General features: G+C 41.4%; 1 protein-coding gene across 2 annotated transcripts; it reads left to right on the forward strand.

The window, feature by feature from the left end:
• The first annotated feature begins 4,128 nt into the window (after nt 1–4,128).
• On the forward strand, nt 4,129–16,836 carry LOC138949050 (ankyrin repeat domain-containing protein 50-like). Of its 2 annotated transcripts, none has more exons than XM_070320778.1 (5): nt 4,129–4,338; nt 12,072–12,425; nt 12,722–12,923; nt 14,177–15,024; nt 15,941–16,836. In XM_070320778.1, the coding sequence occupies exons 2-4, from the start codon at nt 12,097–12,099 to the stop codon at nt 14,963–14,965; spliced, it is 1,320 nt and encodes a 439-aa protein (XP_070176879.1). In that variant the 5' UTR covers nt 4,129–4,338; nt 12,072–12,096; the 3' UTR covers nt 14,966–15,024; nt 15,941–16,836. The 2 variants fall into 2 exon arrangements, with proteins under 2 accessions (XP_070176879.1, XP_070176880.1); XM_070320779.1 differs by having other exon boundaries at nt 14,177–14,684.
• The last annotated feature ends 3,505 nt before the right edge of the window (nt 16,837–20,341 follow it).

Here is a 20,341-nt window from a genome sequence, read left to right on the forward strand (position 1 = left end):
ATATCAGCATCGTCCTTTTAACACAGAGGGGGAATCGAGACGAGGGTCGTGGTGTATGTGTGTCTGTGTCTGTGTGCGTGTGTGTGTGTAGAGCGATTCAGAGTAAACTACTGGACCGATCTTTATGAAATTTGACATGAGAGTTCCTGGGTATGATATCCCCGGAAGTTTTTTCATTTTTTCGATAAATGTCTTTGATGACGTCATATCCGGATTTTTCTAAAAGTTGAGGCGGCACTGTCACACCCTCATTTTTCAATCAAATTGATTAATAATAATGATAATAAAGTGTATTTATATTGCGCCTATCCCTTACAAAAAACAAAAATATTTGGCTCTAAGCGCATTACAACATGTGTAGGGACTTGGTACAATCAAGTCTGACAAATATAGTAACACAATATACAGTCGGTCTCTTAGGTAAAACTGGGAAAAGCAGCTTCGACATTTAAACACTGCTACGAAAAAATCCTCTAACAATGTATACTGCTTTACAATATGCATTTATGTATAAATATAGTTAATGAACATCGAGTTAATAGGAATTAGGAAAGGTTCTTATGATAAAACTATCTAGCGAACGACGACGAAGAAGAAGAATAAAACTATCAATGTCAATGTATAACCAGTCATTCAACGTCAATGGCCAAAGAACAACAACAAAGCAATGATGATAAAACAGTTATACTCAATGGCTAATAACGAGGCAGAACTAAATAGTATCGACACAAGATTAAAACAAAACATATTCCTGGAGACACATTTATGCATGTATCAAATAATCAATATACAAAATACAGCCCTCGCACACTCGCACACACACGCCAAGCAATCTTCGACAAAGGCCGGACTTCGGTATTGCATTTCAGCATGTAGGCTTAAAAAATGATTAATGACTTTGGTCATTAAAAATCTGAAAGTTGTAATTAAAATTATTTTTTTTATAAAACGATCCAAATTTACGTTCATCTTATTCTTCATTATTTTCTGATTCCAAAAACATATAAATATGTTATATTCGGATTAAAAACAAGCTCTGAAAATTAAAAATATAAAAATTATGATCAAAATCAAATTTCCGAAATCGATTTAAAAACAATTTCATCTTATTCCTTGTCGGTTCCTGATTCCAAAAACATATAGATATGATATGTTTGGATTAAAAACACGCTCAGAAAGTTAAAGCGAAGAGAGGTACAGAAAAGCGTGCTATGCAGCACAGCGAAACCACTTCCGCGCTAAACAGTCTCGTCAGTTTCACTGCGTTTTGCACGAGCGGCGGACTACGGTCATTGTGAAAAAATGCAGTGCGTTCAGTTTCATTCTGTGAGTTCCACAGCTTGACTAAATGTAGTAATTTCGCCTTACGCGACTTGTTTTTCATTAAGGTTGGCACAAATAAAAGAAACCTGTTGATTTAGAAACAGGCGTCTTATGCTTTACTTGACAAAGAAGCATTCTAATTTGTGTACAGGACAATAGACATTTCGAAAAATAACCCTGTTCCAAGTTTCACGTGCTGTTGGGAGATATGTAACACTTACCTCGTCAGACTCAAACTGTTTGCTGTGAGACGCCATATTGGTCAAGGAACAGTACCCTCAGAAACATCACAAAGAGTGCCCTTTCCTTTGATTGTACGAGAGTTGATTGAGTTTTCAAAACTCTTAAATTTGCAAAGTAAAAGCAGTCCTCCTACGCGGTAGCATTATTTGTAACGCAGCATCTTATGGTATTACTTTGAAAGCGATCTGAGGGCCTTTTTCCTAAGGTGTTATCCCTTCAAGGGGGAAGTGAGAAGTCACAATAAAGTCTCCATGCGATATGATGACTTTTTGCGCATCCAATCTTCCTGTTCCCTGTGACGCTATCGGCGTAATTATACATCTAGCCTCACAAACAAGGAATGCAACACTTCACAGCGGCATGGATAACTCGGGAAAGGGGTATTTTTGAACATCGTCAATACCAATCCAAAAACAGATTTGTTTGTTTGTTTGTTTGTTTGTTTGTTTGCTTAACGCCCAGCCGACCACGAAGGGCCATATCAGGGCGGTGCTGCTTTGACATATAGCGTGCGCCACACACAAGACAGAAGTCGCAGCACAGGCTTCGTGTCTCACCCAGTCACATTATTCTGACACCGGACCAACCAGTCCTAGCACTAACCCCATAATGCCAGACGCCAGGCGGAGCAGCCACTAGATTGCCAATTTTAAAGTCTTAGGTATGACCCGGCCGGGGTTCGAACCCACGACCTCCCGATCACGGGGCGGACGCCTTACCACTAGGCCAACCGTGCCGGTCCAAAAACAGATAGACTGCTTACGTTCCAAAATTCAGAATCAAAGAACAAGAATTGTAGGTTACTGGAACGTTTGAATTTGAACAAAACGTTACTTTTTTTAGTACGCCGATCCCGTGGTATTTTAAGTAGACAGACAGAAAAACACGTATTGTACACATAATGAACATCGTCAATACACCACAGCAGTAATGAAAAGTCTATGTGCACTTTAGGCATTAATTGTAGCTGTATAAGACGATGAATTTTACATTTAGTCAAGTTTTGACTGAATGTTTTAACATAGAGGGGAAATCAAGACGAGGGTCGTGGTGTATGTGTGTGTGTGTGTATGTGTGTGTGTGTGTGTGTGTGTGTGTGTGTGTGTGTGTGTGTGTGTGAGTGTGTGTGTGTGTGCGTGTGTGTGTGAGTGTGTGTGTGTGTGTGTGTCTGTGTGTGTGTGTAGAACGATTCAGACTAAACTACTGGACCGATCTTTATGACATTTTACATGAGCGTTCCTGGGTATGATATCCCCAGACGTTTTTTTTCATTTTTTCGATAAATGTTTTTTATGACGTCATATCCGGCTTTTCGTAAAAGTTGAGGCGGCACTGTCACACCTTTATTTGTCAATCAAATTGATTGACATTTTGGCCAAGCAATCTTCGACGAAGGCCGGACTTCGGTATTGCATTTCAGCATGTAGGCTTAAAAAATAAATAATGACTTTGGTCATTAAAAATCTGAAAGTTGTAATTAAAATTATTTTTTTATAAAACGATCCAAAATTACTTTTATTTTATTCTTCATCATGTTCTGATTCCAAAAACATATAAATATGTTATATTCGGCTTAAAAACAAGCTCTGAAAATTAAAAATATAAAAATTATGATTAAAATAAAATTTCCGAAATCGTTTTAAAAATAATTTCATCTTATTCCCTGTCGGTTCCTGAATCCAAAAACATATAGATATGATATGTTTGGATTAAAAACACGCTCAGAAAGTTAAAACGAAGAGAGGTACAGTAAAGCGTGCTATGCAGCACAGCGCAACCGCTACCGCGCTAAACAGGCTCGTCATTTTCACTGCCTTTTGCTCCAGCGGCGGACTACGGTCATTGTGAAAAAATGCAGTGCGTTCAGTTTCATTCTGTGAGTTCCACAGCTTGACTAAATGTAGTAATTTCGCCTTACGCGACTTGTTTTTCTTCATCGTAGCAGAAATATAAAGTAAAGCTCATAGCAGTAATGAAAAGTCAATGTGCATTCTAGGCACTCATGGTAGCTGTATTAGACGGTGATTCTTTTTTTTTCTTCATCGGAGCAGAAATATAAAGTAAAGCTCAAAGCAGTAATGAAAAGTCTATGTGCATTCTAGGCACTCATGGTAGCTGTATTAGACGGTGATTCTTTTTTTTTCTTCATCGGAGCAGAAATATAAAGTAAAGCTCAAAGCAGTAATGAAAAGTCTATGTGCATTCTAGGCACTCATGGTAGCTGCAGACGGTGATTCTTTTTTTTCTTCATCGTAGCACAAATATAAAGTAAAGCTCAAAGCAGTAATGAAAAGTCTATGTGCATTCTAGGCTCTCATGGTAGCTGTATCAGACGGTGATTCTTTTTTTTCTTCATCGGAGCAGAAATGGAAAGTGAAGCTCACAGTAAAACAGACCATAAGGGACATGTGCCCCTGACACAATTTAGTGTAGGCGGGAAGATTAAAGCACAGGTGTGGGATGAGTGTAAGGGTATGACAAGGTTGCACGGCAGAGAAGTCAAAGTAGTAGGGGGGGGGGGGGGGGGGGCGGGCTGAGAGGGGTATAGGAGGTAGCACTCTGGTCGCACTTTCATGTTTTCTGCTATATAAATGTACACGGAGCAGGGAACTTTTCAGTTTTGGACACTGCGCGCGACAACGCGTGATATGTGCAAGGGTTTCAAAGCGGAGGACATATTTTCCACATAACAGTGTTAGAAGAGTGCATGAAGTTGGTCAGTTTTGAACGTTGGTGAATGTTTTAAGGCCGCGAAGAGGTTTCCGCACTGAGGTATGTTTTTAATGTGCTTTTTTGTCTGTCGACTTTTATACATTTCACATTATACCAGGTAGGGCCTATTGTTTTTTTTTATCCAGCGTAAAAGTTTTGATTATTTCTGTTATTCGGAGAATAAAAACAGAACTAACATGTACTATTGTATTGCGATTTGTAGTTTTCTCTTGCAAGTGATCTCTCAGTTAGCGCACACACACACACACACACACACACACACACACACACACACACACATGCACACACACACACACAACACATACACACACACAACACATACACACACACGCACACACACACACAGACACACACACACGCACACACACAGACACACACACACACACACACACACACACACACAAACACACACACACACACTATCAACAGTGCTTGTACTTTATAAGCCGCCAAAGACATGTCTACGCCTGCGACAGATTGAGTGAGTTAACATTACAGTACCGTATCAGAAAGTCCCATTGGCAGGTGATCAATATGTAAAACTTTGTGACCTTAACACTTCAACAAGCAATCAATCCGAGAAATTGGCACTGACACTTTTGGTGAGGAGTCATAGAAAAGTCATGATTATTCCCTGGACCTGTACGCCTCCTTGATAACATGGCACTGTGCAACTGGACTTTTGGCCGAAAGGTCCAAATATAATCTTATATCGTCTGTGATTTGGAAACTGCTGAATACACTGTTTCTTAACTTATCTCCTTGGCTTATATAAAGGTTTTGTCGCAATTAAGCCCTTTAGTTTCAAGTCCGGACCTCCACAAGTGCGTACGAGCGATTGTTTGACCAGAAATATTTGTAACAACTGCATTTTCTCTCTCTCTGAGATAGCTTCTATTAATCCATGTTTTTCAATGTTTCAAGCTGAAAACGGTCTCACTGTGAAGAAAGTCGAAGTTAAGAGTGCAAGTACATGTGTGCTGGTAGATTTGTTCCAGTTTCACGATTTCTTCTTAACGTGCGTGCGTGTATGCATATCTGAAGGGAAGTACAAAAAGAAAGATCCACACCCACTTGTATTCTTTTCTCTCGAGGGCTGGGAGCAATAAAAGGTTTGTTGCAGTTTTCGCTTTCCGTATAAATTTGCAATTCAAAGTCAGTTCAGAAACAGGAAAAGATTAGGGTGTAAATTACTGAAACTTAATTAAAACGTTGTTTTGTCGCTTCTCCGGTTGTAAATAATAGGGTTTCTTATCATTAAGCAAACCACTGCTTACGTTTGCTTTTCTTCCCGCACATGGGGAAGTTTGGAGTGGTTTAGAGATCTTGCACCCTTCTTCTTCTTCTTCTGCGTTCGTGGGCTGAAACTCCCACGTGCACTCGTGGTTTGCACGAGTGGAATTTTACGTGTATGACCGTTTTTACCCCGCCATTTAGGCAGCCATACGCCGCTTTCGGAGGAAGCATGCTGGGTATTTTCGTGTTTCTATAACCCACCGAACTCTGACATGGATTACAGGATCTTTTTCGTGCGCACTTGGTCTTGTGCTTGCGTGTACACACGGGGGTGTTCGGACACCGAGGAGAGTCTGCACACAAAGTTGACTCTGAGAAATAAATTTCTCGCCGAACGTGGGGACGAACTCACGCTGACAGCGGCCAACTGGATACAAATCCAGCGCGCTACCGACTGAGCTACATCCCTGCCCCCGAGCTTGCATCCAATTTACATTGAAAACGTGCTCGGTATATTGACGATATTTCAAGGAACTTGCCTCTGTGTATTCTGTGTCCCTTCTTTCTAACCCGTAGTATATATAGATTAATGTTTATATTGCACAGGAGTTCAATGTCAGTCTTTGACTTACATAACGTTCTGACTAATAAGTGTTAGATTTGGTGTATATGTGTCTGACAAATATAAGTTATGTCCAAGCAGAATGGTGAAGATTCTGTAGTGTCTTGTCAGAAATCAGAATACCAGCCACGTCAGGGGATGTTGATTCTGAAAGCGTGTCAGCACAGAAGTCCACTTAAGTTCTTGACAGTAAATTTGACAACGTTCTTCTTCTTCTTCTTCTTCAGCGTTCCAGAATTTTCTGGTTACGTGTGAGCTCGTTTGCCCATTTGGGTTCCCCAAACTATACTCTGAGAGCATAGTCAGCTTCACTCCGCTTTCGTTGAGTAGGCATGCTGGGTATTTTCGTGTTTCCATAACCCACCGAACTCTGACATGGATTACAGGATCTTTTCCGTGCGCACTTGGTCTTGTGCTTGCGTGTACACACGAAGGGGGTTAAGTCCCTAGCAGGTCTGCACTTAAGTTGACCTGGGAGATTGGAAAAATCTCCACTCTTAACCCACCAGGCGGCAGCTACCGGGATTCGAACTCACGACCTCCCGATTAGGAGGCCGACGTCTTACCACTGCGCCACTTCACCCGACGTGCTTCAAATCTCAAGTGCTTAATTATTCGCAGACATGTAGATTTTAGTATTGACATAAGGAGCAACGTCTTCTCGTGTTATCATATTTTTGAATGACTATCTGGATTGCTTATCTGAGAGGATATATCATTGGACAATAAGATCCACTTTGCCTTAAAGCGAAGGCATTACAATACACCTGACTAGGCAAATCTAAAGAGATAAATTTTTTTTAGCCATGTTGGTCTGAGAGTATGTTGACGTGCGAAGAATGGTATTCTCGTATTATCAAATTTCACTCTGTACATGGGGAACGGTTATCCAGGGCCGGACCCAGGGGGGGGGGGGGGGGGGGGGGGGTTCCAGGGGTTCCGGAACTCCACCCCTGGAAAAAGCATGTACCTTGCTTTGAGTGTATTTTTTTTTTTTTAAAATAAATGTTGTGTGTGTCTCTAACAAATTTTATTCAATGTGAAATCCGATGAGAAAAAGGTACCCCCCCCCCCACCTTCGCTGATTTGCCCCCCCCCAAAAAGGAGGACCCCCCCCCCCCTTACAACTCATTTGGTCCGGCCCTGGTTATCTGAACAGAATTGACTGTAAAATAGAAAATGCTATGGCTTTAATATAGATTTAAAAAAAAATGAAGATATTACTGTGATTTGTCAAGTACTTTGAAAAAGAGGAACGAGAAAGTAAGAAGGCAGAAGGAAGGAGAGAGGAAAAAACACCCACAGAGAATGTAACAGAAAAAAAATCACAATACTCGCACATCATATTATAAAGTTTACTCTAATTGAATCGATTGTGATCGGCACTTAACCTGTCATTTTATTTTGACACCCACTTGTGGCTGCTAGGAAAATAATTCATACACAAATTCAAACTTTGCACAGAAAGGAGTCAGGCTATTAGTGTTTGGTACGTGTCGAAGTGGAGCTATGGTCTATCTCCATGTCAATATCTTCACGGAAAGGATTGTGCATTTAAGGTGCGAGCAATTGAATCGCAGGAACGCGTGAAAGTGTTATTTCAACAGATCGGGGGAAAAGGCACCGGTCGTACTGTCTGGAATAATCTACATTCACACGATTCACTTATGTCAGTGGAAAGTCCTGTTAGGTTTTCTAAACGTTGTCCAGCTGTTTGAATGCATGGCCTATGATCGACCGATCGGCCGAAAAAAAAACCCAAAGCTGTTGAATTCAAGGAGGCTGTTGTTGTTGTTGTTGTTGTTGTTGTTGTTGTTGTTGTTGTTGTTGTTGTTGTTGTTGTTGTTGTCGTCGTCGTCGTCGTAATTGTTGTTATTGTTGTTGCTGTAGCTGTTGTTGTTGTTGTTGTTGTTGTTGTCGTCGTCGTATTTGTTATTATTGTTTGTTGCTGTAGCTGTAGCTGTAGCTGTTGTTGTTGTTGTTGCTGTTGTTGCTGTAGCTGTTGTTGTTGTTGTTGTTGTTGTTGTTGTTGTTGTTGTTGTCGTCATCGTCGTCGTCGTACTTGTTATTATTGTTTGTTGCTGTAGCTGTTGTTGTTGTTGTTGTTGTTGTTGTTGTTGTTGTTGTTGTTGTTGTTGTTGAATGCCTTTCTGTTAAAGTTTGTTTGTGTGCGTGAATGTAAGGTTCGTTCCCTGTGAAAACAAACTGTTAAAAATAATGAATTACTTCCGTCCTTTCCCTCTTCTTTGGTAGTATTATTCTCTTCGACGAGTTAATTCTCCTTAAATTCGGTATTTTAGCGTAACGGGTATACACCTACCCGCACAATATGTGTCCTCCTCGTTGACTGAAATAGTTGAGAGTTGTGCCTCTGTGCTTGACTTTGATTATCTGTTGTCTATCGGTCCGTCGGTGCAACTGTCTGGCAGTTTGTTTTATTTGTGTTTTGTGTTTCGCTATGCCCTCGCGTGAATCAGTTTGGACGCACAAAAAGTGTTCTACCCCCTGTCAGTAATGGGTTGTTCTCCAGAGCTGTGTACCATTTTGTGACATGCATTTTTAGTTCTTTAAATGGTAATGTATATTAAATGGCAACTATAATGTAATGTCTTTACTTTTTTTTCAGTAATACTCCAGTTAGATAATTATACAGTACAGGGATTTAATTAAAAACATAGCATATAGTTGTGTCATTTAAAAAAAAATGTTAGTATTAGAATCAATGTGTCACAACCTTTGTATAACCCGTATGCATGAACGTGTTTTGTTTTTTTGCCATTCCCTATGCAACCCTCGCTGTCTGTCTGTCGTAATAGGTATACTGTATACACCGATGTGAATGTGTGATATATTGTGTAAAAAAATTAAAAAAAATCCATCTCACACGGCAGAAATTGATATGTAAAGCGCTTAGGGAACGTCAAGCGCTATATAAATCTCCCATATAAATAGATAAATAAGTTACAGTCGCTAAGTACACTTTAAACAATAAGAGCTAGCGTATAGGAGCTATACACTTGTGGAGGCTGTGAACACCTTAGATTAAGCATTTAAATCGTATACGGTGAGCGAGAAGATTAGAGGTAGGCTGTGGACGCGCAGTGGGCACACAACTCGTGTCTACGCCTTTAACACCAGGAGATTATGAGCACAAACGTTTCGGTTCAAATAAGGAAAAGCGTGAATGATCCTCTCGAATGGTTTATATTTACTAGGATCTGCTTGCCAATTGAAACGATTATAGCGTAAGTGTTTTTATATTTAGTCAAGTTTTGACTAAATATTTTAACGTAGAGGGGGGAATCGAGACGAGGGTCGTGGTGTATGTGTGTGTGTGTGTGTGTGTCTGTGTGTGTGTGTAGAGCGATTCAGACTAAACTACTGGACCGATCTTTATGAAATTTGACATGAGAGTTCCTGGGTATGAAATCCCCATACGTTTTTTTCATTTTTTTGATAAATGTCTTTGATGACGTCATATCCGGCTTTTCGTGAAAGTTGAGGCGGCACTGTCACGCCCTCATTTTTCAACCAAATTGGTTGAAATTTTGGTCAAGTAATCTTCGACGAAGCCCGGGGTTCGGTATTGCATTTCAGCTTGGTGGCTTAAAAATTAATTAATGACTTTGGTCATTAAAAATCTGAAAATTGTAAAAAAAAATAAAAATTTATAAAACGATCCAAATTTACGTTTATCTTATTCTCCATCATTTGCTGATTCCAAAAACATATAAATATGTTATATTCGGATTAAAAACAAGCTCTGAAAATTAAATATATAAAAATTATTATCAAAATTAAATTGTCCAAATCAATTTAAAAACACTTTCATCTTATTCCTTGTCGGTTCCTGATTCCAAAAACATATAGATATGATATGTTTGGATTAAAAACACGCTCAGAAAGTTAAAACAAAGAGAGGTACAGAAAAGCGTGCTATCCTTCTTAGCGCAACTGCTACCCCGCTCTTCTTGTCAATTTCACTGCCTTTGCCATGAGCGGTGGACTGACGATGCTACGAGTATACGGTCTTGCTGAAAAATGGCAGCTACTTGACTAAATATTGTATTTTCGCCTTACGCGACTTGTTTGTTTTTGTACGCACCCTTCTTAAACACAGGCACACTACTCATCATTTTTCTAACATAGAACATGTTTATTTGTATCGAAGTTCAGAACGCAAATTACAAGATTAAGTATTGAGGGGGGGAATTAGCACTTTGCATATATAGACAGTAGTAGGTGACGGCTATACGCAACCCGTTTCAGGGCACATTATGTGCGTTAGATGAACGAGCAATGTTCAGCCTGTTTGTTTGGCATTGAACTTGAAAAAGTTTAAATAACACTCATGACGGTATTAATATACCAGAGAGAAGATAGGGTTATTGAAATCGCATCAAACGCCTGTGGAAAACAATTGACAGAATTGGATTAACGCATTGCCGAAAGTGACGGCATTTGTATCCTTTTTATATGTGTTTAGAGAACGATGTGAAAACAACTGAGAAAGAACTGGAAATATACTGTTGTTAGTTGAAGTGGGTTTAAAAAGGAGATACAAATCGAGGAACATGGACAAGAAGAAGACAGAAGAAAGGTAGGTTAGGTAACTCCTTGATGTTTAGGGACACAATTTCCTCAAGTAATTGCACGTGTTGTTCGTGGTATTGTGTAGGCCATCTTGTGAAGTAAGACCATTTCAAAAAGTAGAAAGTGCTGACACGAAACAAACAAACACACACACACACACACACACACACACACACACACACACACACACACACACACACACACACACACACACACACGCGCGCACACGCACGCGCACCCACGCACGCACACACGCACGCACGCACGCTCGCTCGCACGCACGCAGGCTGGCGCGCACACACACACACACACACACAAACACACACACACTCTCTCTCTCTCTCTCTCTCTCTCTCTCTCTCTCTCTCTCTCTCTCTCTTCCTTTTTATATTTAGTCAAGTTTTGACTAAATATTTTAACATCGAGGGGGAATCGAAACGAGGGTCGTGGTGTATGTGCGTGTGTGCGTGTGTGCGTGTGTGCGTGTGTGTGTGTGTCTGTGTGTGTGTGTAGAGCGATTCAGACTAAACTACTGGACCGATCTTTATGAAATTTGACATGAGAGTTCCTGGGTATGAAATCCCCGAACGTTTTTTTCATTTTTTTGATAAATGTCTTTGATGACGTCATATCCGGCTTTTCGTGAAAGTTGAGGCGGCACTGTCACGCCCTCATTTTTCAACCAAATTGGTTGAAATTTTGGTCAAGTAATCTTCGACAAAGTCCGGACTTCGGTATTGCATTTCAGCTTGGTGGCTTAAAAATTAATTAATGACTTTGGTCATTAAAAATCTGAAAATTGTAAAAAAAAATAAAAATTTATAAAACGATCCAAATTTACGTTTATCTTATTCTCCATCATTTGCTGATTCCAAAAACATATAAATATGTTATATTCGGATTAAAAACAAGCTCTGAAAATTAAATATATAAAAATTATTATCAATATTAAATTGTCCAAATCAATTTAAAAACACTTTCATCTTATTCCTTGTCGGTTCCTGATTCCAAAAACATATAGATATGATATTTTTGGATTAAAAACACGCTCAGAAAGTTAAAACGAAGAGAGGTACAGAAAAGCGTGCTATCCTTCTTAGCGCAACTACCACCCCGCTTTTCTTGTCAATTTCACTGCCTTTGCCATGAGCGGTGGACTGACGATGCTACGAGTATACGGTCTTGCTGAAAAATGGCATTGCGTTCAGTTTCATTCTGTGAGTTCGACAGCTACTTGACTAAATATTGTATTTTCGCCTTACGCGACTTGTTCTCTTTTCCTCTTTTGCTTTTCAAAACTTCCCACCATTTATATTTTCAGAGCAAAAAACACAGAACCTGACGTCATGGAAGACATCATCGACCCGAACGCGACAAAGGAAGTTGCGATGACTTCATTGGACTGGTGCGCGCGCAGCCGACAACTGACTCAGCTCAAAGCTGTGCTAAGCGCTCATTTTTCCAACTGCGCCATTTCGGATCTAGAACGCGAGTGCAGCGGAGTGCTGCGAAATGCTATCACTTCTGGCTGTAAGGATACGGTCCTCTCGCTGTTACGTCACGTGGATGACGCGTTCCTCGGTCAGCGTCACGAAGAAGGAAGAAGTGATGACGTAAGAGAGGGACGTACGCGGTTGGAGAAACTACTAGGCCTTGCTGTGGAGCATGGGCACAGGTTAGTAGAAACGATGGGAGCAATAATTTCTGTCGGCAAATGTGTTTGTTCCTGTTCAGGATTTTCTGAGGTTTGTTTCTTGGTAGCGCACTACGAATAATGAAGCATTCTCCTGTGTGTGTACGTGTGTGTGTGTGTGTGTGTGTGTGTGTGTGTGTGTGTGTGTGTGTGTGTGCGTGCGTGCGTGCGTGCGTGCGTGCGTGCGTGCGTGCGTGCGTGTGTGTGTATGTGTGTGTGTGTGTGTGGATACGCATATCTATAAAAAAATAGTAATCCATTCATCTCGTATTATGCAGGGATATTGCAGAAGTGTTACTCATCAAGGGAGCTAATCCAAATCAGTGTTACCGCAGCAAGCCCCTCCTTCACCTGTCACTCAGTCTGGGTCATCACGATGTCGCTTCTCTATTGGTAGAGCGGGAAGCTGACGTCAATATGATTGACAGCAAAGGAGAAACGCCCATCTTTGCTGCTCTGGCTTCAAATTCTAGTCAAATGGTTAGTATCTATTTTGTGACAACTCACCCAAAACATGATGTACATGGTTACATAAACTGACGTACATCCGCAGTATTCTAAATGTTGATATTGTGTTCATTATTACGTGCATGATTTTCGTCAGTAGTTAGATCTTCACGTTGCAGAAGACGAATTCTTATTGTTGGACAGGACATTGCAGAAAGTCATCTGCATTATGATAACTATACTGCAGGGCCGGACCCAGGGGGGGGGGGGGGGGGGGGCGGGGGTTCAAGGGGTTCCGGAACCCCACCCCTGGAAAAAGCATGTACCTTGCTTTGAGTGGTTTTTTTTTGTTTTTTTTTAATAAATTTTGTGTGTGTCTCTAACAAATTTTTATTCAATGTGAAATCCGATGAGAAAAAGGTACCCCCCCACCCCCACAATGCTGCTCTTAACCCTCAAAACAAGGCCCAGAATGCACCAGATTGCACAGATTTTAACCGTTTTTCAAAAATTTTCGCCACTTCGCTGATTTGCCCCCCCCCCCCCCAAAAAGGAGGAACCCCCCCCTTACAACTCATTTGGTCCGGCCCTGTACTGTTAGCTTCTGTGCAGACCAACTAATTATCACTTGGAAAGAAACCAACACTGAAAAGGATGACATTTGGGAAGCTTTTCACACTGCACTATAAACTGGGAACCCAGGTGCTAATGTTAACCAACGTCTACGGTGTCTTTAGACCTCAAATGGCCAATCTGTGAGACTTTTTCAGAACCTATTCTGTATTTGTATGTAGGCACTTTAAAGCTATGCACTTGCATGTCTGACGGGCGCAGTGGCGTGGTGGTAAGACGTCGGCCTCCTAGTCGGGAGGTCGTGAGTTCGAATCCCGGTCGCTGCCGCCTGGTGGGTGAAGAGTGGAGATTTTTCCGAACTCCCAGGTCAACTTATGTGCAGACCTGCTAGTGACTTAACCCCCTTCGTGTGTACACGCAAGCACACGACCAAGTGCGCACGGAAAAGATCCTGTAATCCATGTCAGAGTTCGGTGGGTTATAGAAACACGAACATACCCAGCATGCCTCCCCCGAAATCGGCGTATGCTGCCTGAATGGCGGGGTAAAAACGGCCATACACGTAAGATTCCACTCGTGCTAAAAACATGAGTGAACGTGGGAGTCTAAGCCCATGAACAAAGAAGAAGAAGAAGAAGAAGCATGTTTGATATGTTCGTCAGCAACTTTTGTTGTTGTGGAAGAAATCAGCACGGACCACCTTTTTGTTTCAGAATGGCGTCATCGATGACCTCGTTAGTCGAGGCGCTGACGTAAAGCATCGCAGTTTAACAGGCCGCCAGCCAATCCATTGCGCAGCGATGACGTCAAACATCACCGCTCTCACGCGATTGGCCAACGCGGGCTGTGACGTCGCCTCCAAAGATGGCGTATTGGGTGACACGCCATTACACCTCGCTTGCTCTCGCTGCTGTCAGGAGGCTGTTGCCACCCTCATAAGACACGGTGCTGACTTCAACGCCGTGAACAACCGCGGAGACACTCCTTTGAGAAAGCTGCTGCAACATGCTACCAGAGCGTGTAAGGACTTCCACCAGGACTCCAGAATCAAGCTGGCACGAGTCCTTGTGGCTGTCGGTTTTCGCTTAGCCCCTCAGCGTCAAGAAGTTTCATCCAGCTCTGAAACAGAGGAACGTAAAGGCACGACCTCTCGTCTACAACACACAGACACTCCAAGGGTAACCCTGGCCTCGAGCGTTGAAACGCCGTGGCGAGGAATTGGTAAGCAGGAACGAATAATGTTGAACTGTAGAACAAAAAGCAAAATCCCAGGTTGTGAATCCAGAAAACCTCATAGTGGAAGAGACAAGGTTGAGGACGTTTTTCAAAGCTTGCTGAGTGCAAGGAAAGGGGTGTCTTCTCTTCAGCATCTGTGTCGGTTGGAAGTCAGGCATCATCTACCCGTCGTACGATTCCAGGAGAGGGTTGAAGAGCTTGAGCTTTCGCCTCAGATGAAGAAGTTCCTGATGTTCCTGCCGCGTCTTGATGATGAGAGTCTGTGAACAATGGGTGACCGGGGTTGACGCATAGACACACAATGATAAAAAAAAAGAAAAAAAAGGTAACAACAAAAGGAGGTCGTAGAACCTAAACTCGTGATGATAGAGAGAGAGAGAGAGAGAGAGAGAGAGAGAGAGAGAGAGAGAGAGAGAGAGAGAGAGAGAGAGAGAGAGAGAGAGAGACACACACACACACACACACACACCTAAAGTGTGGATGGTTACCTAAGAGGCGGCACTGGGTGCAGTGCCTTTCTAGTGCACTTGCACTACAACAGCACTGGGTGCAGTACTCGCTCCGGCATCGAAGAATTTTGCTCTAAAAAATGCACAAAATTTGACCTATTTCGTCGCCTATAGAGGACGGAAAGAATGTCATTTTGAACATTGTTATGACATTCTTTCCGTCAAAAAAGTCAATTTAACGGTGTTAAATGAAGCGACCATCCACAGAGGACGGAAAGAATGTCATTTTGAACATTGTTATGACATTCTTTCCGTCAAAAAAGTCAATTTAACGGTGTTAAATGAAGCGACCATCCACACAATTAGGTTGCCATCCAGAGTTTAGGTTGCCATCCACGTGTGGATGGTTGCCTTATGGTGATTTAGGCAACCAAACCTGTGGAAACATGGGTACACACACACACACACACACACACACACACACACACACACACACACACACACACACACACACACACACAGAGTGAGAGAGAGAGAGAGAGAGAGAGAGGGAGAGAGAGAGAGAGAGAGAGAGAGAGAGAGAGAGAGAGAGAGAGAGAGAGAGAGAGAGAGAGAGTGTGTCAATGTGCGCGCGTGTGTGTGCTGTGTGTGTGTGTGTGTGTGTGTGTGTGTGTGTGTGTGTGTGTGTGTGTGTGTGTGTGTGTGTGTGTGTGTGTGTGTGTGTGTGTGTGTGTGTGTTGTGTTTGAGACAGAGACAAAGAGATTGATTGAGTTCTTGTTCTGATTCTGCAGGTCGAAAAGAACCCCGTTTTAAGTGCACCTTTTCAAGAAAAACAAACATTTAAGAAGAGCATCCGGCAATTTGTCACATAGAAATAGTCTGTCGACCAGAAGAATTGTAATTCTTAGTAATTGATGGATGACACGAATGTGTTGTCTCATAGAAATAGAGTCTGTCGACCAGAAGAATTGTAATTCTTAGTAATTGATGACACGAATGTGTTGTCTCATAGAAATAGTCTGTCGACCAGAAGAATTGTAATTCTTAGTAATTGATGACACGAATGTGTTGTCTCATAGAAATAGAGTCTGTCGACCAGAAGAATTGTAATTCTTAGTAATTGATGACACGAATGTGTTGTCTCATAGAAATAGAGTCTGTCGACCAGAAGAATTGTAATTCTTAGTAATTGATGACACGAATGTGTTGTCTCATAGAAATAGAGTCTGTCGACCAGAAGAATTGTAATTCTTATAATGTTGTTACACGTATGTGTTGGAAGAACTGCCTGTGCTTACCGTGATGTTAATAAGTAAGTCAGTTGGATTCCGTTCTTTTTAGTTGTTTTTGCGTTAACTTAAACCCATATTTTGAATCATTTTTCCGAGGAAGAACAAATATAAGATTCCGCGGCAGACTGAGTCCGTCACGTTTTGTCTATCACAATACGCTCATTTGTGGCAACAATTTTACGATTTCTTTCTGAAAAAGAGAAGGATAATTTTTTAGGTTTAAAATGTTCATACAAGCATATCAGAAGCATCTGAATCCTTGAACAATGTGAATGAATACAGTCAATGTGAAAGAACAATAACCGTTGTGAATAATGTCGATGTGATTGATTGGAATGTTAAACCTTATCAGTATTATAAAAATGCCAAGTTCCATTAAATAAGTTTAAACACAATTGAGTTTTCTGTTAATCAGATCCGTATTTTGTGTGTGTGTGTGTGTGTGTGTGTGTGTGTGTGTGTGTGTGTGTGTGTGTGTGTGTGTGTGTGTGTGTGTTTTAGCAAGCCCGCTTTACTGCTCTATATCGTTTAACACTGGTCATTGAAACTACATGTTCATACACACACACACACACACACGCATGCACGTACACATACACACGCACACACACACACACACACACACACACACACACACACACGCACACACACACGTACATATGATAGAACACAGCGAACATTGTCACAAAATCTTTATTTTACATCATGTGCGATCTTTTTCGTGAAAGGTTTTACAAAAAATGATTTCACGTCATTTGTACAGAACACATAACAAAATCACCCTTACGTAACTGGGAAAGTCACCAAAACTAAAAAGAGCTTCTCACAAAAAAACGGTAACAGATATCTTAATTCTTTCCAAGGTAAACGATCATGTACTGTATTGCTATGAGATGCCTGGGCCGAGATGCACGAGAAATTTAACAACCGCGTAGGAGTCAGCCGCGGTGTTGGATTGGTTGAAATTGAGATTTGTTGTGATTTCAACGAATCAGATCCCGCGGTTTGTTCTCATCCGGGTGGGTGGCAGCCACTTCCGCTTGATCCACCTCAGCACGGGTTTGGGGGATTTTTATTGGGTGCCTGGTGATAGGGAGTAAGCTTGTTGGAAATTTTCTTTCTTTATTTGGTGTTTAACGTCGTTTTCAACCACGAAGGTTATATCGCGACGGGGAAAGGGGGGGGGGGGGGGATGGGATAGAGCCACTTGTCAATAGTTTCTTGTTCACAAAAGCACTAATCAAAAATTTGCTCCAGGGGCTTGCAACGTAGTACAATATATTACCTTACTGGGAGAATGCAAGTTTCCAGTACAAAGGACTTAACATTTCCTACATACTGCTTGACTAAAATCTTTACAAAAATTGACTATATTCTATACAAGAAACACTTAACAAGGGTAAAAGGAGAAACAGAATCCGTTAGTCGCCTCTTACGACATGCTGGAGAGCATCGGGTAAATTCTTTCTCGTCCCAACCAATATGGGACTCCCCCTAACCCGCGGGGGGTTTGTTGGAAATGCATGTATCATTACATGAAAAGATGTCACAACAAAGTGGTATTGCTGGGTGTTGGCAGTCCATCAGGCAAAACAAAACTATATGTTGGTTTAGGGCAACCCGACCGACCCTATCTTTTCCCGCCGACCCTAACACTTTTTTGTCAATTCTAAAAACACCCCCCCCCCAAAAAAAAAAACCCAAAAAAACCAACAACAACAAAAAACCACCTCTGGCACATTTTGTGAACCATACCGAGACTTAAAAAAAAAAAAAAAAAGCCGACATATGTTTTGGGGTCATGTTACCCTAAACCAACATGTGTTTTTGTTTGGCCTTATACAAAAGCAGGTTACCAAATCTTTACTGCCATGATGAGGATTGGAGGGTCGCTTTAAGATGAAACAGGGACATGAATTGTGAAGCAGGGCCGAATTGTCAGTGCCGTTGTGGGTGTGACTTTTGAACACAGAAAGCCGCATTTTTACTAATCTTCTTCCCCCCAACAAAATCAGATACAAATCATGAGTTACAAGCCAAATGAATGAGAAAGAAACTGAGAAAACTTGTATCATGGGGAGGCCTTGCTGCAATTTAAAGGGCAATGTACAGCGGCTGTTTACCTTGTCAGAGTACGGATGCTGGGTGCTGTCATAATATGACCGTACGTGATACGTACTGTCGCAGTAAAGGTTGGTTATGGGCAGAATATACCTGCGCAGTTTCAGCGGCACAGACGACGCACTGCCTATTATTTATGCCGCGATAGGGATTATGACGAGTACTTGGCCTGTTTTCCTTTCATGCAACGTGTAGCGGGCTGGGATAATCTGCAGTGCGTCGTCGGTCCTGCTGAAGTTACATATGTGAGCGGAGCCCCTTACGGAAACCATAACAAAATGTGGTCACGCTTTTTTGACGATATCAATTATCCTTGGAATATTTAACTTGAAGTTATATGCAAAACGTACATGGCATGGGTGGGGCTTAGTAAACAAAAGAATAGGACCGAATTTGGAAACTTCTCGATAAGAGTCAACGGGAAAGGTTCCGCAGGGCGAGGATTACTTCGAGGGGGCGGAGAATAATTCCATCAAGCTAGGGATGTTATGAGCGTTTCCAACAGAGATTGACTAATTGGCTGGCTTTTGATTGTCTTTGGGACTTAAAACCACAGTTGGTCAGCAGAACAGGGAAGACGCTGAGTTTAAATTTTTTCATAGTGCAGACCATATCCAAAAGTATGAGAGATAGGAGTTTGAGCTGCTAGGGGTGTGTTCATCTGTAAAAGGAGTACCTAGTCCCACTGAACATTTAATTTAATTTATACCCTGTTCCCATAAAAAAAAAACCAGCACATCATTAGAACATGACATTACTTGTTTACTTTTGATAGTTTGTGCACTGTCAAAACACAAAAATCGAATTCATGTCAATCATGTAAGCAAAGAATGTAAAAAATAACATCTTATTAAAATTATTGAACTTGAAGCACACGAACGCAGCAAGCACACACACAGACACACACACACATTCACACACACACACACACACACAGCACAGCACAGAGGCTCACATGAGCACACACAAATTGCACATTCCACTTCAAGGAAAACATAATTATGCAAGAATTTAACACATTTTAGCACACTTGTGGTTCGTATTTATTTAAAAAGTTGGAGATGACAGATGCTTGTCCAGAAACATACAATGCAACCAAATAACCAAAGGGAAGTAAGCGCTCTATATGCATACGACATGTATAATGGAGTAAGCGAGAGTTATACGGAACCTTTCTCCTGGCACCTGAGAGAATGACAAGCATTGAAATGAACATCTTTCTTTGGTGTTTAACGTCGTTTTCAACCATTGAAGGTTATATCGCGACGAAGGGAAGGGGGAGATGGGATAGAGCCACTTGTCAATTGTTTCTTGTTCACAAAAGCACTAATCAAAAGTTTGCTCCAGGGGCTTGCAACGTTGTACAATATATTACCTTACTGAGAGAATGCAAGTTTCCAGTACAAAGGACTTAACATTTCCTACATACTGCTTTACAAAAATTGACTATATTCTATACAAGAAACACTTAACAAGGGTAAAAGGAGAAACATAATCCGTTAGTCGCCTCTTACGACATGCTGGGGAGCATCGGGTAAATTCTTTCTCGTCCCAACCAATATGGGACTCCCCCTAACCCGCGGGGGGGCATTGAAATGAACAAGCGACTTTCATCCTCAACATTATAATGCAACCAAAATAAGAGCGAACAAAATAAGTTTTATTCGCATCATTCGTTCTAGATATTGCTAATACATGCCACCAAAGTAAAAGTGATGGAAATGTGATTGATATTGAGTCTTGTTTCTGAATGAAAAAGCCTTTTTTCGCACCATAGCA

Source organism: Littorina saxatilis, linkage group LG15, assembly GCF_037325665.1.
Source record: "Littorina saxatilis isolate snail1 linkage group LG15, US_GU_Lsax_2.0, whole genome shotgun sequence".
Taxonomy (NCBI): Eukaryota; Metazoa; Mollusca; class Gastropoda; order Littorinimorpha; family Littorinidae; genus Littorina; species Littorina saxatilis.

What these genes read in the sequence shown, in the direction of transcription:
- LOC138949050 (XM_070320778.1), top strand. Translation starts at nt 12,097, where the DNA reads ATGGAAGACATCATCGACCCGAACGCGACAAAGGAAGTTGCGATGACT. An exon ending in GCTGTGGAGCATGGGCACAG is followed by an intron (nt 12,426 to 12,721) that starts GTTAGTAGAAAC and finishes CGTATTATGCAG; the next exon opens with GGATATTGCAGAAGTGTTAC. An exon ending in CTTCAAATTCTAGTCAAATG is followed by an intron (nt 12,924 to 14,176) that starts GTTAGTATCTAT and finishes TTTTTGTTTCAG; the next exon opens with AATGGCGTCATCGATGACCT.